The 26,719-nt window shown below is 40.9% G+C and overlaps 1 protein-coding gene across 4 annotated transcripts in view; it reads right to left on the bottom strand.

The window, feature by feature from the left end:
- Positions 1-26,719, bottom strand: part of RBM20 (RNA binding motif protein 20) — a 504,792-nt gene that overhangs the window by 53,090 nt on the left and 424,983 nt on the right. For 3 of the 4 annotated variants that reach the window (XM_078643763.1, XM_078643766.1, XM_078643765.1), the window contains exons 8-11: positions 18,002-18,081; positions 13,775-14,465; positions 7,816-7,914; positions 3,100-3,733 (exon numbers count right to left, since the gene is read on the bottom strand). In XM_078643763.1, the coding sequence (XP_078499889.1) occupies positions 3,100-3,733; positions 7,816-7,914; positions 13,775-14,465; positions 18,002-18,081 (1,504 nt within the window). The remainder of the gene's footprint in view (positions 1-3,099; positions 3,734-7,815; positions 7,915-13,774; positions 14,466-18,001; positions 18,082-26,719) is intronic. The other variant, XM_078643764.1, reaches the window with a different exon arrangement.

Here is a 26,719-nt window from a genome sequence, read left to right as displayed (position 1 = left end):
CTTTGGGCATGGGGGTATTCCTTTTGACAATGGGTAAAGCATTGGCGAATGTCAATGTGGGTCAGAGAATGGTGCGAGAGAGATGAGTCAATTGTATAGGGGTGTAACAGTAAGTATGAAATAAGGATGAGCTCTAAAGAGTGTACAGAGTAAGTGGTATTTGATTAATTCATGATTTAGATCGAGATTAATGCCGCTGGGAATCGTAGGAATGTAGAAGGAAGTGTAGAGCAGAATTTTGAAACAGGGCCCTAGAAGCAGGTTTCCACTGCTCCGGTAAGACAGGTTAGCCATAGATTAAAACTATGTGGAATCCCTACAGGAACAAGTATAGTGACGGTGATATGTTGAATGGTGGGTGGACAAGGGTTTGCAGCAGAGAGGGTGTGAGGGTGATGAATCCTTTAAAGAAATACCAATGTCTCTGTCTCAGCTAGTAGGTGAAGGTAGCAAGTTCAATATGGGTAGCAGCTGATGTCACTGTTGGGGCCGATCCAAGTCTAAAAGATGGTAATAAAATAGAGGAAGTAAAACAAAGTGTTGAAATAATCTATGATTTAGGGAATGCAATTCACCAGGAGTGTAAATTACTGTGCCGGTAATATGGAATTCCACCAAGATTCAAGAAGACAATTTTGTTTACAAAAACATCAACAGAGGCTGCTGGGAGAGAATATCACAGCTTGTTAGTGGTGAAAAAAGTAGTTCTTGCAGTTATCAAAGATAACTGAACATTGGCCGACTGATTCCAACCACAATTTAAAAATATATTTTTTGCAATTCGAGTCAAGCTTTTAAGTCTAAGGAATGCCTGCCTAACCACTAGCTGGATTAACCGTGACCAACCATTTTAGAACCTTCATTGGCAACTTTGCATTTCAGCTAGCTGAGGTCAGAACCAGAGGTAACCAGCTTTAGCAGTAATGTATAAGCTATGTGCGTACTATTATTTTGCTCTTAAGCTCATAATAATGGCACTTTTATTCCATTATACACAGCCAGCTAAATTAATTCACATTGAATTGCAGTTGGATTAAGCTTCTAAAAATGTGCGCGGACGTTAATAGACATAAACGTATTCCAAAGCCATAAGTTCATATGAACTTTTATTCACTTAATAACTCAGTGCTAAAACAAAAAGAAAACGTAGCTTAAATGTGCGCGCTGTGGGTAGGAATGTTTTAGCGAGCAGACTTGCTTACACACTCAGTCTCACTATTAAACTGGCTGTGTGTGTGTCCCAGACTTTGCCTCGTCTGCCAACGCTGTCTGGAAGCCAGAACATGTGCTGGACTCATGTTACCGAGTTATCCTGACTCAACAGGATGACGACTTCGAGACCGAAATACACAGACTGAAATGCTAGCAGTCCATGGCTTTCTACATTAAAACAATCTATCTGTCTGTCTATTTAGCTATCTATCTATCTCTCTATCTCTCTCTCTCTCTCTATATATATATATATATGTATATATACACACACACACACACACACACACACACTAACCTCTATTGCACAGCTTTCCAAACTTTTCATGTTGGTGACACACCTTTTAGACAATCTCCATCTTGCGACATGGCAATGCGAGCGAGCGGAGCGAGCGTGCCGGAACCACCTAACTTTGCTAAATTTACCACAGGTAGGCCAAAAATCAGAAATCACTCCCAAGATAGTTCAGATACTACCTAAAAAGGCTTAATTTGTGCAGGTGGTTGCAGGTGAGAGTCGCATGCGCTACTTCTTGTGCACCAGTGCCCATATCATAAAGATGTGTACTCAGGGAGGGGACAGCTGTGCGCCAATTTGCTTGCACTTACACATTCTAAAGTACTTACATTTAACTCCGAATTCCTTCAAGTTGCGCTACAGCCAGTATAGCTCGGAGGCACTCACTTCTTAGCTGTACTACAAGCACTGTCTCTGAGAAATTCCGAGTTGAATGTACGGGGTTTAGAAATTAAGGACCTGGAGAGACAATCTTGGTAAATTCAATAGAGTCTATTGAATTTACCAAGCTTGTCTCTCCAACTTTCTTCCCTCATGGTGTCTCTTTTATTATTCAACCTGTAACTAGGGCTGTCGTGTGCAGCCAGCTGAGGGAGCGACTGCAACTACTTTGTTGGCATTTACAAAAGTAATATCTGCTGACAGCGGATGTGCCTATGGAATGCATGGACCTGGAGCAGACACCACATTAGCAGTGGCTCACAAGAAAGTGGAAGACTGTGCAGATGCTGAAGATATACAAATCAGTCACCTGTTTTTCTTAACAAGTAAAATATGTTTGGCTTATATCTAGAATTGTATTCTTCTTCTTATTATTATTAATTAAGCTTGTATAGCGCAAACAGCTACCCACACTGGGTTTCCTGGCACTTGGAGATGGAAAGGGTGCATTGACATGCCACTAATTCAGAACAACTAAGTCTTCAGTTATTTCAATAAAACAGTCAGCGAAATACATCTTCTCAGAGTTAGCGGAAGGTCGTTCTATAGCTTAGAGCCCTCTCACGCTATTACATACCTGTAGAACAGGGATGTATGACGTTACAACGCAGGCTATTACAACGCCTGCCTTTACAACGCGGTTTTTACATCGCATACCATTACAACGCATAGCGCTTTTGGGTGTTGGATAGTGAATAGTTTAATTTACTATTCCAACTCCAGTCCCCGTGGACACTAGGGATGGTTATTGGATAGTAAATTAACCTATTCCCTATCCTAGAGCGCCCCCCAGTGCAATGCGTTGTAATAGTTTGCGTTGTAATGACCGCGTTGTAATGGTAGTGCGTTGTAAAAGTTTCGTTGTAAGTGATGTTTACCGTAGAACAGTGACACACACATTAAAAGGTGCTGAGGTACCTCAGCATCTGCTTAACCTATTTCTTTACCATTTTTCTTCCCTTGCCATCCCTTTTCTGCAAAGCTAGTTCAAGTATTTTGGAAGAGTTGAAAATATCAAGGTACTGACTAGCAGGAATATACCTATTTTTGTAACGTACTCTCAAATGGCCTAAATTCAAATCGTATTCAAATTTACCCACAATTGATCTCACAGTATTACTATTCCAGAGAGCAAATTTGTAAACATTTACCTGGCACTTGATTTTCCTGACCATCTTTGTTTTCAGGACTCTCATCTTCACTGGTGTTCATACTACAGTCTTCCTGTGATTCCATCTGATTGATCTCACTTGTGCTCTTGTCAGGAACATCAATTACATCTTCAGCAGGATCATCGGATGAGGTGCACTGATCCTCTGGGTGGAATTGTTCTTCTGGGCAACTTTCTTCTAACTTGGACTGTTCATCATGGGGACCGGCTTCACCTTGACTTGCCTCTTCTAGGCCATCAGTTGGCTTCTGCTTATCGTTTTCCTTTACATTCATTTCGTCTCTGACTTTATCAAAACTGCTGCTCGAAAGACTCTCAGTTTCTTTTGTTGCTCTCAAACTCATTTCCATTGTGGTTTCATCACAGGCAGAGTTGCAGTCTGTATTTTTGAACTGAATGCATGTATTCTCAGTTTCTACCTTACATATTCTAAGGGGGGAACTTGCTAAACACCCATTGTTGTCCTTTGATTCTACCGGCACTATTTCTTCAAACTCAGTGATATCAGGCTCTATTATAAAATCTTCTTCACCAACTTCATCTACTGTTACGAGTTCTTCCATGTTAGATGGATACCACGTTTCACCCTCCGCCTCGCTTTCACAGCTTTCTTCCTGTAGAGAGTAGAAAAAAGATAGCAAAAGAACATATTAATAAGCAATTGCTCAAAGGCCAGTGGAAGTCTTTACATATGCCAACTACACTGAATTGAAATGATAATTTCAGATCTTCAGAATGTCCAGTCACCCTCTGCCATGTACACACTATCAGGTAACTCCTAAAATATACACTTGTATGCAAAGACTTAAAGTAATATATTGAAAGGCTTTGGCAATATCTGGGTTGAATGATGTTACGAGGAGTTAGAGAGATAGTGCTATAAGACCAATTTCTTTTGTTTAATATGCAACTCTGACACATTTTAATATTCTCTAATTTGTATGAGTTATGTCATCCCTTCAAACGTTATGCAGAACAACAAGGGTATGAGGCATTACAGTGCTAGTTTATGAGATCAGCTTTCGACCTCAACAGATATTGATAGCTTCCTCATCATATCACTAGCTCTTGTCCTGAAAGGTGTGACACTCGAGGGGTTCAAGGGATACTTCTAAAAAGGGCAAGGCATATCACAAAAGGAATTTACATTTTGGCTGAATTGTTAAGTCGTTTACATAGAGGGATGATGAAATTCATTGTGTAGACTGAATTGCCAGATAATTTGACCCAGTTTGGAAGTTATAAAGCCTGTTTTCAGTACATTAGACGTACTTAGAATTCAAATGTGATGCACGCTAAGAAATCAATTTGAGAAGCAAGGTGCTAAATGAAGAGCTGCAGAGTTAAAAAGTGACAGAGGCATTTCACCACTCCAGTCACACTGCTATAGTTTGGATTAGTGTAATCGCATTGAAATCAACAAGGAATAGAGCTCAATTTAGCACAATAAAAATATTTTTGGAATTAAATAGACTAAAAGCAATGGAGTCACATAGTTATCAAAGTTTAATGACAAGCTGCATGTTTTTATATGGATAAGTGAGTAAGTCATGCTTACTGCCTCACAGATCCCATATTACAGTCACTTTACAGAGGGCAACATGTGGATCATTTAATGGGATTTCATTGTTTCACATTATATTCCAACATTTATATCGTGCTTACCACCCCTACGTGAGGTTCTGAAGTGTTTGCCTCTATGGGTATCATGCTTCACTGTTAGGGAGTGTGGTTGTAAGTGCGTTGTGTTTGTTTTCATCCTATATGGGATATTCCATGTCAGGTGTGAAGACCACTCAGTTGCAGTTATCTTGTTATGGGATACAGCGCTTACAAGAGTAATAGATCAAGAAGTGTGAGAAAGAGCGGTACACAGTTTATGGTTGTCATTTGGATGGCAGCTTTGAACAGCTCTGCAGGTCCCTTTATGGTATTTCCTATGTTCATAGCCCACCTAGCAGATTACTGCACTGCATTCTGGGACATTTTGTTTAAATGTCATGGTCCTGAGCAGTCATATTTGACTATATCATATCATACTGCAAGGATCCCTTGCGATTTGCTTTTGGTTAGATGCTGTTGTTAATATCTTCAACCCAAGAACAAATAGCATGTAATAAATCGTACAAGCAGATCAGATTTGAGTAATATGCTATTTATTACCATTGCTTTTGAGTGGAGGGATATCATCACCCAATCAATGATCTGCCTCTTTTGAGACCTGATCCTTTTCTAGTGTCAGTAGTCTAAATGAGCACCATAATCGACAAGGCACATATGGGTATAGACAACATATATATGTAAACATAGCAATGTATGGCTCCTTCAAAAATTAGAAGTTTATACCATCACGCCTTCTTTCAACGTTCACATTTTTCAGAGGTGCGTGTATCAAAGTAGTCACGTTTGCTAAACAGCTAAGTATCTGAAAAACCCAGACCCTGTTCCATACCAACAAAGAACTGGGGGAGGGATTTAATTTAATAGCGCTAACAATTAAAGATATTTTTTTTATATGGATTTGAATTCAGTGCTTCAACAATCTGTTTGAACATCTCAAGATGCCCACGTGCCTCAAACAAAATAACCACTCAATCTGTGAGATACATCCCCAAATATAACACATAACTGTCAGTGCCTGTGGATGATTTCTCATTTCTCAAAATGAGAAATCAATTCTACCAGCAGAGACATGCCTATGCCACACTGACTGTAATACAGCGTCGGTGCTTCATTTGTTCAATTCTAGGTGCCATCTTTGAATAGTATTGAATAATACTATTGAGTAGGAACTGTATTGTAATGTTGAAATCTTCTTCCAAAAGCTTACTTGAAACCAACTTATGACCTCTGTTTGAAATTGAGGAGGCATTTAGATCATTATTCATTTTGTATGCATAATAGAACAGCCATCACTCAAAAATACAGTACATATGTGGTTTCAAGATGGCAACCACATTCATTGTAAATGTATTTATATGGCACTTGCAACCCCTGACAAGGCATTGAACCACTTTTTCAGTGAAGCGCATGCTTCTCCGGAATCCCAAGATCACTAGTTAGTAGGTTAGTACGATTGATTTATTTGGCATTAGTTGTACTAGGTTTTTGCTCTCGATTTTATGAGTGTTTAGGAGAGTTTGGAGTAGGAATAGAAGTATAGGGATGGATTTGAAAGAGGAAGTAGTAAAGTTTTGTAAAGAGTGGTCATGTGTGCTTGTTAGTTGGGTGGCATGGCTAAAAAAGGAGGGGTGAAAGTTTGAGATGGAGGGTTTGGGAGTTCATAGTTGTCAGAAAGCTTTGGAAAGAGCAAGAGGGAGGAAGGATGGGAAGGATGGAAAGGCGGTTTTTTTAAGATAGGAAAATTAAAATAATGTATACATACAGATCACAGATCTGCCTTCCATCTAAATAATTAAGTGGGCCACCACCTCTGACACTGAGAAAATGTTTTTACTTTCAGTTTGCTGGACCTGACATCTTTGTCGAGGTTTCCCTAACTTTTTGCCTTCAATTGTTCTGTTTTTGCTGACTTTGTTTTTTGCTGGCCGTAGGACTATGCACACTGCTTACAAATGTTAAAGTGCTTTCGCCCTAAACATGGTAACACTGGCTTACACCCACCCACTAGGCAAATTTAATTTACTTGTGAACTCCTAGTAAAAACGTATTGGCTTTAACCCAGGGCCTGTAAATAAAAGGTGACTGTACTTTAAGTCTCTGTGCCAAGTTGTCAAAGACTAAACACTGCTCTCACATTAGTGAAGAGTATGAGGTTCTTTAGTTTATTCTTTGAAAATTAATCTGGGTCTCCAACTCACCCTTGAGCAATGGAATACCATTAGCTACATTGAAAGACTCGTCCACAGCTGTGCGTTCTTTGTTTAAAATTCCCTAATGGATATAACTACATCACACCACTCCATGCCAGCAAGAGTCACGAGGAAAGGACATCTAACATGAGTTGTGAATGGCAAGCAATCAAAAGATGGCGTTAGAATGATGCGTGGCTGTTGATTTCACAATTGCTTGATGCATTCGTATTCCAAACGTTTACAGACTTCACTACTGTGCTGCTGGCTCTTCATGTAGATTTTTTTTATTCTTGATGATGTTTATTCTACTGGGAAAGGATATACAACTGTGGAATATCACAGACTTGCTCGAATGTAAGGTGTTCAGTCCAGGCCACTTGCAGCCACAGTGCTGATACAAGAGGGGGCCAATCACAATTATATTCTTTGGTCAAACCATCATCTTACTAGGGGTTTCACCACAGTTTTCATGTTGGTGAGTCTGCCAGGAAAAGTGTGGCAATGAGGAAACAAAGGGGGCCGTACTGGGCTCCATGTTGCCTCTGCGCCAGGGGATGCATGTAGGGGGGCACACAGTTTGGCCCCTTGCATGCACTCCCACTTCCTGCAAGGCATGGACTTGCCAGTCTATGCCCTGCAGGAACGTGCAATGGCGTTCACATTGCGATGCCTTGCTTAGGCTCATGTATGAGCCTTAACACTGTACCTCCGTGGGCCAGCTGCTGCACAACAGCCTGACCTGGATTCCAATTAGAATCCAGCGTGTGGTCTCATTATGGCTTTGTCGTTGTGGCAGCGAGGCGCTGGCATGGCGACCCTCTGCCACACCAACAAAGTCATAATAAGGCCCTAAGAAGGGTGCTATGTCTCCAGTGACTGACCTGAATTTTATTTGAGGTTTTCATTTCAGGCCCTTCCGATTCTTTCCGCTTCCGGTTTGACGTAGCACGCTTCTGAATGCTTTGCTCTTGTTTTTCAACCTGAAATGAATGTCAAGAAATGTAGTACATTTATCTCAAGATTTCAGCAACATTGCATTTCTTACAACGTTTTCAATACAGCTGACCTACATTTATGATATTTACCCAAAACATACACCTTATGGACTCAATTGTTTCTATTTCCTAGTGTGTACAGGGCAGTACACAAACTTTAATGCAAGGTACTCATTTCATGTGACTGGGGTTGCTTCCAGCAGATACATGAATGGTGATAAGAAGAAAGACTAAAGTCAGTCAATAAAAATAAAAAAAATCATTTGGTCAGAAACTCTTTGTCTATTGGAGGGGCAGTAATAGACTAAGGGGTCCATTACAATGGCGGGCGGATCGCCCCCGCCAGGCCGGCCTGTCGGAGGCGACCTGCCCACCATCCCTGCACAAATGACCCCCCCGCCATATTAGAATGGCTGGGGGTCCACGACGGACGGAAAGACCGTCCGTCGCTTTTCTACCCCGGTCGCAAGGGGACCAGGGCAGAAAAGGCTCCAATATGGTGGCAGTGTCTGTGTGACACCGCCAGCCATATTACAATGTGCTGTTTTGGATGCCTTTCTGTGGCGGCATTGCCGCCACAGAAAGGCATGCGGAGTCTGCTTTGGGGGCCCATGGACTCTGGGGGGTGGGGGGTGCACATTGGGGGTACCTATGGTACCCCTCTGCCTTTCAAAGAACAACGTAGCATGCACCGCGCGGTGCCTGTCACGATGTGCTTTGAAATCCACAAGATGTATTCTTAGCATTGCGGCGGCTGCCACAATGTTGAGAATACGGGATGCACCCGCCATTGTGGCGGGTGCATCCTAATAGCCCCCAAGAAACTCCCGCCTTTATGGCAGGCGGTCCCTTGGACCGTGAGGATGGCGGGCGGGCAAAGTCCGCCCGCCATCATAATGGGGGCCTAAGTATTGAGCCAAAAATATAGAGAGACACAAAAATCGAGTTTTTAATATCGTACCACAGAAATATGGTGATGCAGAAATATATATTTTTGAAGATAAGTAATATTGTTTTCAAGAATGATTGTTGTTAATATCGTTTACAAAAATATACTTGTAATAAATAGCGTTTTTTAATTATCTTCATGTGTTTGAAATAATATTATAATTGTTGTATATGTTACATATTGTTTGTATAACTATTGTTAATGTTTTTAAATATAGTTTGTGATTTTAAGTTATTTATCATTTTAATTTAATTGTTAATAGCAATTTGTAGTGTTGCAGTGGGTTGTGAGGGGTATAGAGGTACGGAGTGGGAAGTTATTTACGTATAATTAATAAATAATAAATGTTTAATCAATATTAACTATTGATTTGATAATTCATTAGGTCAATATTATCTTAGCAAGTTATATTTTAGGTGTAGGTTGTTATGTTCTTAGAGGTGGAGGGTGGGAAATTAATTAAGTAATAATGTATTAGTAATTATTTATTTGTTTATTAATTATTTAATCGATATTTAAATATGTAAATTGGGTAATTATTATTTTTTAAAGTTATATTTTAGGTGAGGGTTGTTGGTTTTTAGGGGTATAGGGTGAAAAGTAAATTATAGTAATTAATTATGTTTTAATAATTATTTAAAAGATTTTTGAAGTTATATTTTAGGTGTGAGTTGTTGGGTTTGTAGAAGTATAGATTGGAAAGTTAATTATGTAATAATTGATGAATTATTAATTAAATATTCATTATGTAATTGCTAATTATGTACATTTTGTATTTATTTTATTTTTTAAGTAATATTTAAGGTGTAGATTGTTCGGTTTGTAGGAGTATAGGGGGGACGTTAATTACGTAAATATTACATTTCAATTAATTATTAAGTTTAATTAAGATATGTAATTTATGTATTATTTTGTAAATTATTTAATAAATATAGTTTGCATGTTATATAATAGGTATGTGTTGTGGTTTTAGGGGATAGGGTGGGAAGATATTCAAGTAATAGTTTAATTATTACTAACATTTAATAGTTGTGTTAATATTGCTTAAATATAAATTATTATATGTTTGTGCATTTAATACAAAAAATTATAAGTTCCCTTCTGAGCGTGCATCATTTACATTGTCGAAACTGCAAAATTACGAACCGGCTTGGGGCTCCTGCCGGCAGATGCACCACCGGGCTAAGGGATGGATCTCGGAAGGACCCACACTGGAGGGAGATAGATAGATAGATAGATAGATAGATAGATGGATAGATGGATAGATGGATAGATGGATAGATGGATAGATAGATAGATAGATAGATAGATAGATAGATAGATAGATAGAGAGATAGAGAGATAGATAGATATATATATTTTTTTTTTTAAACAATATTTTTGTATATAGTTTTCCTTTATTAGTGTAAAAACCTTTATACGTGTAGAAAAATGATATTTTTACGATCAATATTTTCGACACAATATTTTTGCATTGCAGTATTTATGGTATCGATATTATGTCAGTAAACCGTGATAGAAAGAGACCTGTTGCAAAATATTGTTACATTTTCTACAATACAGGTAGCACCAAATGTTTCTGTTTTTTCACTTTTTAATAGCAACTCAGGAGTGATTTGGGTGTTCATTGTGTTCATGCAATAGTTTTTCTAAAGCATGTGAAATTCGGCATGTATACCAATTAACCTAGCAGGCAAAGCATTTACTGCCAGCAGCATCTTTAACACTGAGGTTAATCTGGCTGCCAGGTATTTTCCACTTCTGTAACAAAGATAATTTTATTGGTGGTGGTGGTTACTGAATATCGCATAGTCTATTTGCTCCGCCCATTTCATATCGAGGCATGAAACACTTATGATGTTTATCGTCATGAGATCAAGCTATTCTTCAATGTCTTTCATTGCATTTTGTACTTTTTTTTAATAAAGCACCCCTTCACATCCACCAACAGGGGGGAAGAATTCTTTACAGAATGTGCTGATAAAAAGAGTGTTCAGGCACTGCAAGAAATGTATATTTGTAGAAGTAGCGGTCACCTTGCTGCCAATTAACTCTCTTTGAGATTCACTGTAACATTCCTGGGGTGGGAAGGTATGAGCAGTCTTCTGCTCATACATTTGAAGTTATGAGTGCAATTCTCAGCAAACCCATCATGTCTTCCAAGTCTCATCTACTTCTACCTATTGAATTCTAGCAGATCGAACCTCCTATATATTTATCTGACATGAGTGTCCTCAACATTTGTTCCATTCTCTCTTCTCCTTTCTGCTTCCATACATAAATAACTAATGTGCAGCTGTAAACTGCATTTTTGCAATGGCAACATATATATGCAAGATAATGATATCCTTATACAGAGAGTAATTAAAAATGTATGCAAAATGGAAAATAATTTAGGATTTGCTAAAAGATTTACACAAGTTCTGGTGGGTGTGTTAGACAACCACATGCAATATCAAATAGAGAGCATCATTGGCATTACGATAATAAACATTTATAATTGACCACTACTGTATATTCAACTTGAACACTTGGAGCACGATTACAAGTTTGACAGTTCAGCGGCGGGACCGCTAAACCCGTGTGAGAACCGCCTGCCGTACAATGAATGTTTTAGTCATTGGCGGGCAATTCTTTGACATTCCCAAGGCGGTGCCTATAAAACAGGCACCGCAATGGGAACGTCAAAGGACGTTACGGCATGGCATGGACTGTGAAGTCCATGCCGTGCTGCAACTGGGGGTGCATGCACACAGGGAAGCATGTGTTGTGCCCCCATGTGTGCATCCACAAGGAGTAAGGCACAAGAGGGCCCTGCAGGGACCCCCTTTCTTTCCTCAGCGCCACTGTTTTGATGGAGGAAAGACCTCCATGAAATCAGTGCGGTGAGGAAAGTCGTCCAAATCATGATTAATCGGCAGTGAGCTCTTCTGCCTTGGCCATGCTATGAAAATCATAGCCAAAGCCTACCTGAGTAATGTATTAAAAATACCTAGGGCACAATTACAAGTCGTACGGAATTCCATGTGGAGATTATGTGCAGCAGGAATTTCCAAGGTTGCTGGTAAAATCTGCAAGGAATTTCTGTAGTTTGGAGTCAGACCCCAATGAATGGGTAATAGTAGTGCAGAACTGTCTTTCTTGGTTAGTATTTTGTGTAGAATGTGCGTTTCCATGAGGTACGACACAGACATTTTCCTCTGAGCAGGGGGTAAATGCCTGCAAACGCTCCAGTCTGGGGTGGGGCACAAATGGGTGTGTGGAGGAATGGGAAGATGCTGCTTGGCAGCGGGGAGCCATGCCTGAGAGGATGGATTTGCAGCCCTTTCCCAAAGCAATTTTATCAACTGAATTGCTGGTTTGCAAATTCGGGTCTAGTCTTTCTGTATCCAAAGAAATCCAGGTGCGGGCACTATGGCCATTATAAAATTGTGCAAGGTGGAATTCCACTTGAAAGTTCTGCTACGCAGTACATGAAATCAGGGCCTTAGGGACTGATTATGAGTTTGGTGCTGCGGCATCGGGACCACCCTGTAGCTGCACTGCCATACCTATGTGAGAACCACCCACCGTAATATGACTTTTTTAATCATTGGCGGGTGATTTTTTTGGCATTCCCATGGTGATGCCTATAAAATAGGCACTGCAATACAAACATCAAAGGAAGTTCCAGTATGGGGTGGACTGTGAAGTTCTAGATGAGCTGGAATTGTGGGTGCATGCCTACAGCCAGGCTCAAGTTGTGCCCTCCTGTTTACATCCACATGGAGGGAGGCACAAGGGGGCTCTGTAGGGCCCCCGTTCTTTCCTCAATGCCACTCTTTTCATGGAGGAAAGACCTCCAGGAAATCAGTGGCAGTGAGGAAAGTCGTAATATGCTTGGCGGAACTGCAGCGGTCCTGCCAAGCATATTACTGCCTCACAACCACTGCGCCACCGCCCGGGAATGGCAGTTCCCTGGCAGCGTTGGCGGTCCCAGGGTGACACAACCGCCAGTATCGTACTGTGGCAGTAGGAAGACTGTCACCACCACCTCACCACAAGTCTGGCGGTCAGCGGACCTCCAGATTCTTAATTAGGCCCTTAGTGTAGTGGGGGAGAAGCGGTGCATCTGTTCATGTGCGATGGGGGCCATCAATGCAAGTTTGTGTCCATGGCACACTGATGTATTTACGAATGCTCCAAAATGAGTTTAGTCTGTTCAGCGATTTGCAAATAGGAGGGGCAGTGAAAGGGAGTTACTCTGCAATTCAGAGTAAAGCATCAGTGGTTTGTGATCGCTTTTGATCAGATACCGACATCTCAAGTGCGGAAGATGCAAATGCATGGCCGGAGATTCTATATATTCATGTCTCCTGGATCGCTCAGGGCTGGCAATATACCTGAAAAAAGGGTCTAAAATGAGTCCTTGACAATGCAAACACCATTTGAAAGAGTATAACTTTCTAAAAGTGTTTGCCTCATTTTCAAAAATACAGTGTTCAGGTCCGAGAGGTCATGGATGGAGCCTTAGACCACTTTGTGTTGAACAGTAAAACGCCTAGAACAAAAAGGCATCTTGATCAGCTTTGCATATCACTGTTACTCATGTATGCTTCATGCTGCTCATCTATGAACGCTGCTTTTCTCAATATTCTCGATTGGTTTACCTTATGTCAACATGTCTTTTATATGAAATCCTATATCACACCACTTCAATAGTGATTCAGCAAGCCTGCAAAGTTCATGTCTAGTAACGGAGCTGGTCATCACATGAATATTACCGATTCCTGCAGTGCACATACAGTTTTTCTGACTCTTACTTTTCTAACATTTAATAAAAACTCACAGAAGTTTTATTTTAGCTTTATGAACATGGTGTTTTTTTATGGTCAAAAATGTATGTTCAACAATTACCTCACTGATCTCTTTTTCTTCCGCTGCTCCCTCTTCATTTGAATCCTCTTTCCCATCTTGGTCTTTATCTTCTTTCTTGCTCTTGGTTTTCTCACAGCTGTGTTTTTGTCGTGAACTTTCAGATGTTTTACTAGACCTGTGATCAGAGGAGCTATCCTTGCTTGGATCCTCACTATGAGAACCCTTCCCTTCTCTCAACCGCCCCTCTTCTTTCCTTTTTGCCTTTATCAAGGCATCATGGGGATGTTGCTTTGAATACTTGTCAGATTTCGGCCTGGGTTCCTTCCTGTGATATTCATCGTCCCTGTTTTTATGTCCAGAAGACGAGTGTAGACCTCCTGGAGAGCAGTGCTTTGAGTGTTTTTCCCGATACCCTCTGGATCCTTCCATTCGGTCATCCACCTCCTGCTTGTCCAGCTGACGTGGGTAATGTTTCCTCTCATGGACCCATAAGTCTGTCCTATCCCTTCTCACATCCCCGTTGTCCCTTCGAGGACCAGCTTCTCTCTCCTCCTCTCGCCTAGAGTACAATGGCTGATCCCTTGGCTCTCGTCCATTTCCCCATTCTGCTCTCGACGTGACTAGAGGACTGTGTGATGAACTGCAGGAAGTGAAGCTTGTGTTGTGGGATGGTGGAGACAGGGAGCGGCTGACCGGGCTGCGAGACCTTGTCCTTTCAGTCCTGTATATGCTACAAAAAACACAAATGTAAACACTGTGCTCGTGTAAAAGCACTATTGAACATACACAAAGAAAGGCCAAGTAAGTGGGGCGACATTAGCCCTAGTGCGAGCAAGGAAATTTGTCTACCGACTGTGGTTGGGTAGCAAAACACAGGAATATTCAAGGTTCATGGGCACCCTGATGCATTTGAGCACCTGTACCACTGAACCTGATGCACAATGAATGTCTCCACCCCTCCTATATCCCAACTTTAAAACAGGTAATGACTGTCTTAAGCATTGATATTTAATAGCTGATAAGAAAAAGAGGTCAGTACAGGCTCTGACATAATGATATTTAGGGCCCTATTCTGATGCGGTTTGGAAAGCTTCCCGACCGAATTGGTTTGGAAATGGTTTCCAACCCACTCAAATCGGAAGAGTCCGACCGACCGAGTACGATGCATCCGGATGCTTTCAGATATGATTTGGATGGACTCCCATTGACTGCATAAGGAGCAAATGCCGTTAGGAGGCCTTCCTAACCGCATCGTAATCAGGCCCTAGATGGGAATGCTTCCCTAACCGCATCATAATCAGGCCCATAATGTTGAAACTCCATGGTCAGTTTATGTACGTAACTCCATCCAGCTTTCATACATTATAATGCATAGCACATACAATAGATTAAATGTACTTGTTAAAAGAACATGCAATAAACAATACCGTGGGAAGGTGAATGCTAATGCTGATTGTGTTATTAAACTCATAGCTCAGGATGAAATAGAGACAGAGCTAAAAGGAAACAACCTGGATTTGCCACTGGCCTACACACCAAGGTCCCAGTATTTTAAAACTTCAGTATCTAGAATGCTCAATTATCTTGATTAGGATTATGGTTATAGTCCAGTACTTCAGCCAGGGTTATCCCCTTAACTTACTTGCAACTCCTTGCATTGCACCTCAGAGTATCTTGTTCTGTTGGACTCCCTGAGATGACTACCTGATACCACTAATGAGCCAAGGCATGTGTGTAACCTAAAACCCCTTTCAGCAATCCTAAAAGTCTATCACAGAACTGTTGATAAATGATTGAAGACTCAAGTGAAAAGCATAACAAGACCTGGCGTGCTCTTCCGGATGAAGTCCTCACGCAAACTTCTCCCTTGACCTTTCTCAGGAAATCATGACTTTCATGAAATCGGCACAGTTCCACCAATGCCCACCCACATGAGCCCAGGTATTAGGGGCCTGATGTACTATTCCCTTTCACATACCAGGGATGTGAAATTTGCACACCAACTAGTTTGCGAATCGGAATGCAATTTGTGATTAAACATATGGAACCTATGTACTAACAGGTCACATAGCAATTTGTATGTTCACACCTGCCGGATGAGTAACAATTGGGCTGATTGCAGTTTGAGACGCCCTGTTATTGGCTACAGCTGCAGTGATGGAGGTCTAGAACTGACAGCAGACCTCCATTCCTCCACTTGCATTCCCAACCAGAAACATTTTTGTAAGCACCGTTTGTCTGTTAATGGGACTGCAGCTGTTTTTAAAAAAGAGTTCCCTGTTTTGGAAGACACTGGGGAGAAGAGGCAACAGTCTTCTGGGTCACTGCCTGCTCCGCCCAAGGTCACACTCACGACTATGAAAGGAGAAGTAATTCCATGGGACAGCTTTCCCTTTTCAAATACTACTGCCTTTGAGGTGTGATCACAAACCACAAATGCATTCCTTCGTGAATTGCAGATCGGTATGGTACTCACCTTTCACGCCCCCTCATATTTGCAATTCGACTTTTCCAACTTGGAAAAGGGCTTTTGTAAAAAGTCAAAAGGTATTTTTCTGTTGCAAACCCTGTGATTTTACGAATCACATGAACTGTAACTACAAAATGCCTTTGTACTTCAGGTCCATAATTCCCCTACATTAGAGTGCCATTTTTAGGTCTCGCTGGCGAACGCAGTGCTTGCGCAGCTTTGCCTAGCGAGACTCTATTGCTGTCGCTTTCTGTCCCGAAGGGAGACATCCTTGCCCCCCGTTTCTGGAATAGTCTCCCACCTTCCCTCAGATCCATAACCGATTATTTGCATTTTCGTAAAGCGCTAAAAACCCATCTGTTTACCCAAGCCTATACAAATCTGTAAACTCCTGGCTGCTTTCTCCTTCTGAAACCTTCAACCCCCAGCGCCAGGAAACCGCTTGGTCACAGAGCGCTTTACAAATACTTTCAACATCAACATCAACAGGAGGTGGCACACGCGGACAGGAGATGTGTGCGCGCATGGCGTCTCCTTACATGCTCCCATCGCGCACTTGTACGCGTGCACCACTCGCGGGACGTTGGTTTCTGACAGCGCCCGCTCCTCGCAGGGATTTCATGGGCTTGTTTTGATTCTGTGCACGTTTCTGAGTATCTCGGTCCCCATTTCAATCTAAATTTAAAGGATCTAAAGGTACAGAGAGGTATTATTTTAGTGCAACATGTCTGTGCAATAGAGGTGGAATAACAAACAGATGCTGTTTCTGAAAGACATTTGTTGTTTCAGGTGTCAGACTCTGCTCAGTCTGATCAGATATCAGTTTCACTCATCAAAACGGGAAAATAATAAAACATTTACGCCGTTATGTGCCAATGTTGTCAGCTGTGGCAGCTAGGGGATCTCGGGAGGGGTGTGGGGGGCATTGAAGTGCAAATCGGTGCTCCATCAATCTGTAGTAGATGTTGCAGCAGGGGTAGTCTGCTTGTTCAAGACAACCAGACGGAAGAGGGCTGCCAAGGGCGAGAAATGACTGGGGCGCAATTAGAGGAATTTATTAAAAATTATCAAATCTGGCAATTTGCAACTCATTCTAGTTATCCAGAGATAGAACTCGGAAATAGTAACATTATCAAAGATCAAAGTATGCATGCTTGGTTTTAATCTAATGCCTGTCTTTCTTATTCATTCACACTTAAACACATCAATCTGTGCAGGAATTAAATTAAAAGCATCATTTTTTCTTTAAAATCCACTCATGTAAATGCTCACGATAAAACAAATGTCTAGTAATGTAGTAATGTGTGATTTTACTTTGCATATGCTGTGTGATGTATTGAGTACACTCTTTAAATGCACTGAAGATTAATCTTTTTTTCAAGTTTACAAGAACCTATCATTACGTTTTAATATTGTGTTAAATTCAGCTTAGTTGCATGGGGGAATTAAAATATTACTCACACCTCAATGCATGAAATACACACATGTACGCACTCTCTTGTTTCAGGTGTTCAGACGTAGATTTTGCAAAGTCCATTTCTACAAATTGTCACAGGTTCGTTTATTACACTAAGGGATACCATATTATTCCATCATTAGCAACATTCATAAAATGTGCACGCCGCCACTGATATGAAATTCATCTTTAAGACGTCAACTTAGCACAAACTACCTGGAAAGGTAATTCTGACTCGCTTTTGAGTAATTTTACGTTTGTCCAATGTGCTTACATTGCTCTTTAATTTAAGGTGGTCTGTTTTTTGAGGCAAAGGTATTACATTTTACAAATTACTCACTTGTCTGAGTCCTTGAAAATATCTCTCTCCCTCTGCGAGTGAATGCCGTAGATGATCGCATCAACAGCCTTCCCTGGTTTCTAAATGGAAAAGAAAATTCTGCATTATGGCTGTAATCTGTCTTTTTGCATGCAAACTACAGTGAAAGGATTGGCATTTACGTCAAGTTATTTCCCTTATCATTTGCAACTATTATACATTTTCACGATCATCATTCCACTGTATTGAACCAGAATGAAAAACATGTAGCTTGCATTCTACAGAAAATGTCAGAAGGAAATATAAAAAGCTTAATGTTACTAAATTAAGCTTGATATGAAATACGGTACTCCCTTGTACTGCAAGTTGTCACCAAGAATTTCACTTGCAGGAATACATTCTTAGTCTGAGAATTCAACAATGCAAAAGCAGGAAGATACATGTTCTCTGATCCCTGAAATAGGCTTGAGTGCCACCATGTTGAAACATTACACTTTCATTTCAGCAATTTACATGCTGCAGAAAATTAGATCAATAAAACGAGTGTCAGCTAGTGGACGTGTTTATGCTTATCAATGAATCAGACATCTGAGGGACTCCTACTCGCCAACATCCCACACATACATAGAACCAGATCAGGAAGACGAGTGTTCTCTTACATCGCTCCTAAAGCTTCGAACGACCTCCTCTCCACATCCAGGGCCAGCTTTAGCGTTAGTGGTGCCCAGTGCGAATATATTTGTTGGCGTGCCCAATGACCTCCTTCTCCAGGGATTCCATACTACCACCCTTTAATAGTGACCCTTAAGTCTCCATAACCACTTTCTCAACCATGCTTTTCTTCTGTTTCATAGAGCTACTCGTGCCAGTGTAGGGCGTCAGAGCATTTTTCATCACACACATGTTACCCAGAGACAAGAAATCACACATTTGCAAATCAGTCTATAGAAACTGTTACATAAGAAAGAGGACTACAACGTATAGTAGTCACATGTCATCCATACTGGTAGGCAGTATAGTTTAAGAGTGCTTGATCTGGAGAAGCACAAACTCAGAATTTAAACCGTACTACTAGGGAGTTGTCTTTACTAATGTGAATTGATTTTTAACCAAATTAACCCTTTTTGCTACATTAGGATAATGAAACACTGGGGAAAAAATCATAACGCTCTAACCTATACCGTACAGTTTCCACAAAGCTCTTTGATGACAGTTAATAGCTCACTGGTCTATATTAGAATTTTAATTTATAAAGTACAAAAAACAAAAGGATCTCTCCAACAATAGTAGTAACCCACTGAAATATTTACATTATATGCACGTCTGTGACTTGCACAGTACACGTGCTTTGCAGCAGGCATATTGAACCTCTGGGCTACTTTATGATGAGTCAAAACTTTCCCTAGACAAAACTCGATTGCTCCTCAGCAGGTTCATTAATCACCAGAGTTATCTTGACATTTTGATTGTTGCTTAAAAATTGCTGTTGGAAAGGAACGCTGCAGCAGGTGCTTTTAAATCCACTATATATTTGACAACACAGCGCCCCCAGAAGTCAACCCTGGTTCGGGGGCAAAGATCGCACCGCCTCTCTTCTTGAATTCTCCAAGAAGCTGAAGACCTGGCTTTGGGCTAGGCACACACACACATACTCAATGTCAGGATACCCTCGTGGGTGATAGTGTGCCTTATAAATACACATAACATAACAATGGGAAGAAGTTATACTGGTATCAACGAGGAGGTGCATGAATATTTCAGATATTTATTTTTGGAACTCACTTTACAAAAGTGAGTCTGAAATAGTACAAAGAGATATATTTTTGCTTTGGTTTCTGCATTTTTTTCAAGTTACGTATCTAATTCATGTGTCCCTGGTGTAATCATGTCAATCTGGATCTGCTGTATAAAAATTTATTAATACTATGAATATTTTCGAGTGGGCACATTCTAGGTCTAGTCAGCAATGGCAGCTGTAATGTCAATATGGAAGGTTGAGCTGGTTTCCCCAAGCAAAACAGATGCACGAGGCAGTTGATTAGAACTAGGAAAGAGAAGCTAATTCATCATATCGCAAGCAGGTTCCACTTTCAAGTTAAACTCATGGCATTCTTAGTGTAAATACCTAACTAGTGCCCCCCTAGGTGATGCTGCTTAACTGAGAATGATAGGTTTTTGCCAAAGACACCGATAACTATGGTAACAGGAAAGACTGTAAGCATTATAATGAATCATGACTCCAAAAGATAGCCTTAGAAACTGAGTACTACAGAATTGTGTTGTATTGTATTGTTTAGAAGTATTTGTATAATGCTTACTAGCCTAATATGGGGCACTGAAGTGCTAGCCTATATGGGCAGCAAGATATAGAATTTGTCTATTGCACTGCATTACAACTTTTTAATATGGGTACATGCCCACATACCCACTGGTGGATTATCTATTCTGAACAGAAGGTTTGGCCTTTCTTTCAGATTTTTGGAACAGGCTTTGGCTTTAAGCCTCAACTCACTTCCAATCATACCTCTGCAACCCATATTAGGTGTGCTCAGCCTTTATCCTGTTTAACAAGGATAAGCGGATCCCAAACTTTAGCGATTTGTCAATATTAGCGACTATGTCATTTGAGATGTCATCAATGATGTCATTTAACACGTCATGAAAGATGTAATATGTGTGGTCATAACAGTGTATGGTGGGGGGTGCAATTTTAGTTAGCACAGAAAACTATAATTGGTGAATTTCCGTTTTTTTGTTGTTTTAAACAAAAAAGAATTTTTTAAACTTTACCTCCCTTCAACTCTACCGTTCCCTTAGCCCTAAAATTATCTTTACCTCTCTTTACCTGCACTGACCCCAAACCTTAACATTAGCCTTTCCTCTACCCATCCCCAAACCCTAAAATTCCTTTTACCACTCTTTACCTCTACTCACCCCTTAACCCTAAAACTAGCATACTTCCCTTTACCTCTGATCATCCAAACACTAAAATTACCTTTACCTCCATTTACCTCTACCCACCACTAAACCCCAAAAATTACCTTTACCGATCATTACCTTTACCCATCCCTAAACCTTAAAAACACACTTATCTCCCTTTACCTCTACTCGCCCCTTTACCGTAAAATCAACCTTACCTCCCTTTACCTTTACCTGCAACTTTTGACCAATTTTGCTTTTAAAAAAATGTACAAGAGGATGTTATTAAAAAAAATATTTACCTGCATGGTAAAGGTAAAAACCTATACAATGTATTTACCTATGTGGAACTTACCTGTGTGGTAAAGAGCACGTGGTAAAAGTCATGCGTGATAAACATTGTGTTAAAAAGGCTATTTCCCTTTATGATCCGCTATGCTTCCCTTTCTCAAAATATGTGATGGGATTCTGACAAAAGTAAAACCAGCCATGACAGACATGTAACCATAAGCCAAGGCCACTTCTGATGATATGTGAGAACCTCAAAGTTCTTAGAAGACCTAAAAAATCTATAGTTGCTTACCTGTATGTGTAGTTTTACACCTTGAAGAATTTTCTGGATTCACATGCTGTGCATTATTACATCATCTAGTGGTTTGGCCCGGAATTTTCCAATATTTTGTAGTCCTTCTTCCATCTTTTGATTTTGTTGTTGCTGGGCGTCAATGGTGTATCCTGTGACATCATACGCCTTCTTCCGGAAGCTCCCACCTTTGGACACTATCTTCATTTTTTTCCCCCCTGGTTTCTTGTTCTCTACTACCATCTTCTTGGTGCAGGTGGATGGGTTGCTTGTGAATCCAAGCTGCAAAACTACACCTACAGGTAAGAAACTATGGGGCACATTTACTATTTTTTCACATTAGGCACTGCAGCAGCCGGAAATGCTGTGGTGCACTACATGAAAAGGAGAGAGGAGTAGAGTGCCCTATTTACTAAAATAAGGCACTCTCCTTCCCTCTCACTAGTGTCACTGAAATCAGCTGCTGTACGCCACAGAGACATGTTTGCACCGTGGTGCAAGGGTGTCTCTGTGACTCTAGCATAGCTTTTGTACTGGAAGGAACCCTTCCAGCATAAAATACAATGCACTGACTCACCTGTAATCATTTTCCCAATTTGCATGTGTGCTGCACTTTACAGACCACATACAAAGTGGGAAAAGGAAGGAGAAATGAAGGCATTTCTCCTTCCTTGTGCCTACTTGAAAAGGGCGCAGTTTTCTCACGCTAAACCCAATCCATGTTATTTAGTAAATTGGTTTTAGCATGAGAAACCTTGGGTGATTGCATGGGAACACCTATGCACCACCCTTGGTACGTCGCCATGGCGCAAATGTTGGAAAGCAGTGCTATGCATTGCTTTGCATAACTTTTCCATTATTTCCAGTGCTAGTTTATCGCTGGAAAGTAAATTGGGAAAAAATTAGTTTGCGCAAATTTGCATCACTTATTTTCTGGATTCAAATGCTGTGCATGGATGTTGTAGTGTTGTTGTGGTGGTTGGGCTGATGATGATTTTTGATTTGTAAACAGAAGGTGTAAGACCCTTTGTCCCTCTTGAGCTTTGTTGTTCAGTTGAATGTCTATACAGTAGTGTTTTGTGAACATTAAGCACTCACCACATTGCTGCCATACATATTTCCTGTAAGGGGGTATTTTCTAGAAACACAATGGTTGCTCCTTTCTTCTTTGTTGAATGTGCTTTTGGGGATCAGTTGAGTTTCTCCCCTGCATTTCTGTGGCACAGTTGAAGTGTGTGCACGTTCCATTTTACAATTATGCCCTTAGTTACTGGGTTTCCAAGATACTTCTTCACAAATTAGACAAATAGTTGCATTGTCTTGCATTTTATTTTAAACTTTTCAATGTAGTACATTTTGATACGTCTTGCGTCCAACGTGTGTAGTGTTCCCTATGCGTGCGTCTTTGTTTTTTTGGGAAGAAACATGGAATTTGTATTGCTTGATTAATGCAGAAATGTGAAATATCTTTGGTAAGATCTGTGGGTCTGTCCTCATGATGATCCTGTCCTTGTGAACCTAAAAGTATGGTTATTGAAGTGTGAATGCTTGTATTTCACTGCCCTGCGCAAAGATGTTATGGCCACCAGAAATGCTGCCTTGAGGGTGAGCACTTGTAATGTGACACTGTGCAATGGTTCAAAGGGTGCCTTAATTAATTGTGTGAGTACCACATTTAAATTCCAAGTGGTAGCGGGTACCTTTCTTGGTGGTGCAATCTTCTTTGTCCCTTCTGAGAATCTTCTTTATTATTGGGGCTGTAAAAAGCTTCTTCCCATGTGACCCTTTGTGTAGGTCACTATTGCTGCTAAGCGTACCTTCAACGATGCATATGTAAACTTTCAGTCTATAAGGTGTGTTAGGTATCTCAACACTGTTGCATCATTTGTGTTTTTTCTTAATAATACATTTTTAAGACACCATAGAGAGTATTTTTCCAATTTGCTCTACAAAACGTTCTTGTTGTTGGCTTTCTTACTTCTCTTAGAACAGCCATTGTGTTTTCTGACAGCTTTAAATGACAGAATTCTAAGTCTTCAGGAGCCAGGCTACCAGGCTCATAGACTCTGGTTCTGGGCGAAGTACCTTTCCTTCTTTAATTTACAGTCGGTCTTGTTTTATTGGTAATCCATGAATGTTTCCTTGTGATATTTCTATCAGTTCAGAGAACCATGATTGCCTCGCTCCTTGCATTTGCTGATCACTTTGTGAAAAAGTGGCATCAGGGGAAAAGAGTAAGCAAAGGTCCCTGACCAGTTTATCGACAGTCCGTTCAACCAGGGATTGGTGATGTGGCTGTCTGAAAGCAACATTTTGGCATTTTTTGCTTTCATTGGTGTTGTAAGTAGATCTATTATTGGAGTTTCCCACCTCCAAAAGATCATTTTGAGTACTTTCTGAATCAGTTGCCATTCGTGTGAGCTTGACGCTTGTCTGCTCAGCCTGTCTGCTTCTATATTGTCCTTTCCTGGGAGATGAACTGCTGTTATTTCCATCTTCCTCTGTATGGCCCACTCCTACAGGTCTTGGGCTAGTCTTGATAATACAAGGGATTGTGTTCCTCCTTGCTTGTTGATGTAAAACTTTGTGGTTTTGTTATCTGTTTGGTTCAATATTGATTTTCCTAAAATCTCCTTCTAATAAGCTTTTAAGGCTAAGAACACTGTTTTTAGTTCCATGATATTGATGTGTTTTACTGCATCTTTTCCCCTCGAGACTCCTCACACTTTGAGCAAGCCCATATGAGCTCCCCAACCCATATGATAGGCATTTGTTGTAATTGTCACTGCTAAAGTTGGTTGTGCAAAGTTCTTTCCCTGTGTTATATGTGATCTGTTCCACCACACCATCTCCTCTTGTACTTTTTGAGTGACAACCACTAGGTATTCCCAACTCCCTGTTGTGTGGTTTTGAAGCCATTCCTGAATTGGACTCATGTGTAGTCTTGCATATGGGATAAGAGGTATGCATCTTCCCTAGCAATTTCCCCACTGCCCTCATTGTCAGAGCTTGACCCTTCTGGTACAGGGGAGTGTCCAGCAGTAATGATTATATTCTCCTTTCACTGGGGTACACCTTCCCTTAGATTGAGTGGATTCTTCATCCAAGAAACAATTTTTCCTGCTCTAGTGTTGGTGATGACTTTTCTTTGTTTATTGAGAATCCCAAAGTGAATAAAGATCTCATTACTTGCTGAATATGTGCCTAGTACTTATTGTGGGAGTTTGCTCTTACTAGCCAGCCGTCTAGGTAAGGATAGACATGTATGCCTTGTCTTCTTAAGTGTGCTGCTACTGATGCACAACAATTTGTAAATACTCTTTGTGCAGATGCCAGTACTGTGAGCTGGTAGTGTGTTTTGTGCACCACAAACCTGAAATATTTTTTTTGTTTCGAATTCATTGGGATGGGCAAGTAGGTATCTTTCAAGTCTATAGTTGCCATGTAATCCCCTTTTTGCAATTGTGATATGACTTCCTGCAAAGTTGTCATCTTGAATCTTTGAGTCTTTATAAACTTGTTTATGAACCTGAGTTCTAGAATTGGTTGCAGAGATCCATCTACCTTTGGAATTGGGGATATGTTGAGTAATTTTCCTTTTTTATTTCTGCTTTTAGCACTCTTTGTATTGCTCTTTTCTGCAGCAATTTTTCTGTATACTTGAGAAGACGATATTTTTTTTTTCAAATGTACCTTCTTTTTTGGTTCCTTTGTTTTAAAGCATTTTTTCTAATTCAAAGCAATATCCATTCTGTATTACATTCAGGATTCATTATCTTCCTCCACTCCTGAAGGAAGCTTTTATTCTGCCTCCCACTGGTGTTGTGTTTAAGAGGTCAAGGTCTCTATTTATGCTTCTCACTGGTGTTGTTTGTGAGCGGTTGCAGATTCTTGTGAAGTCACTTGCTGGTGGGGGTTGTGCTTCCCCTATGCGAGTGTCCCCTTCCCCGTGTTCGTCCACAAAAGGACTGCCGTTATTGTTGCTGATATTGTCAACTCTGCTTGGGTGTAGATGTATGATTGTTTTCCTGGAAAGTCAGATGGATGTTCCCGACTGGAACCTGTCTCTCCCCGTAGGCCTACGCAATGGTACGGATACCCTTCGCATACCTCCTCGAAACTGCAATGTTCCCATTGATTTCGCAGTTTCATGGTCTTTCTTTTTTTTAAATATATTTTTATTTGCATTTCAACAAAACAACCAACGTGGTACAGATGGTCACTCCCGTGCCCAAACACCCTCCCCCATTCCCACCCGCCTCCCATAACTCCCCCTCTATGACATATACCCACCAAATAGTTTTATTTTCTTTCTTGAGCTGATTTAAGGTGTCATCGACCATGCTCCCAAACAACTGTTCACCATTGAATGAGGTATTTAGTATGTTTGCCTGTACCACAAGATTGAACCTCCAAATTTGCAGCCATTAGTGATGCCCATCATCATCTGGAGGCTGGATGTGTCTGAGGCATGTGTTTGTGATGTTTTTGCCTTCTTCTGGTAGGTGTGCAGCTCTCTTTCCATACTGTTCAGGCAGGTACTTCATTAGTTCTGCCATCTACTTCCAGTGCTGGTAGGCATGGTGATATAGGAGGGTATTGGAATTGGTGATGAGCCACTGGTTTGCAGTACTACACTCAAATTTTCGACCCATGAGGTCTATCCTCTTGCCCTCCTTGTCTGGAGGTGGGACTGATCTGGATGGGATGTTGGCCCAATTACGTGCTGCAGAGGTGATGATCAAATCAGCCGGCACAGTACACTTGATGTATGCTGAGTCTGTGGATGAATACTTGCATTTTTTCTCCGCCTTTGGAGTCACACCTCTAAAAGGGGCAGGTTCTTTGAAAGATTCTCTTCCCTGGTCCTGGACGGGAGGGAGCATTGGCAGGAATTGGTTCCTGGTTTGTGTTGGTAAAAGTGTTTCCAGCAGGAAACAAGACTATGGCCTTTCCTGTTCCAGCTCCACTCAAAGCTTGTCCACAGCCTTCTTAATCACCTGATTATACATGCCAATGTCATCCGGAGATGAAGGCCTCGACGGATAATATCTACCCCCTGTTCTGAGGAGTCTATATCAAGGTCTTGCCACTGAGATTCTGTATACTCTGATTCCTTAGCACCTTGGAAAATTCCTCCCACTTTCTCGTCTTCCTCTTAGTAGAAGAGTTCCTGTTCCTCCTCCTGTGGCTCTGGAGTTAAAGGAGGCTCGATATGTTCTACCTCTTTTCTGCCC

This window comes from Lissotriton helveticus, chromosome 5_1, assembly GCF_964261635.1.
Source record: "Lissotriton helveticus chromosome 5_1, aLisHel1.1, whole genome shotgun sequence".
In the NCBI taxonomy this organism is placed as follows: Eukaryota; Metazoa; Chordata; class Amphibia; order Caudata; family Salamandridae; genus Lissotriton; species Lissotriton helveticus.
Note: the sequence above shows the minus strand (reverse complement) of the source record. Positions and strands in the feature narration are given on the sequence as shown.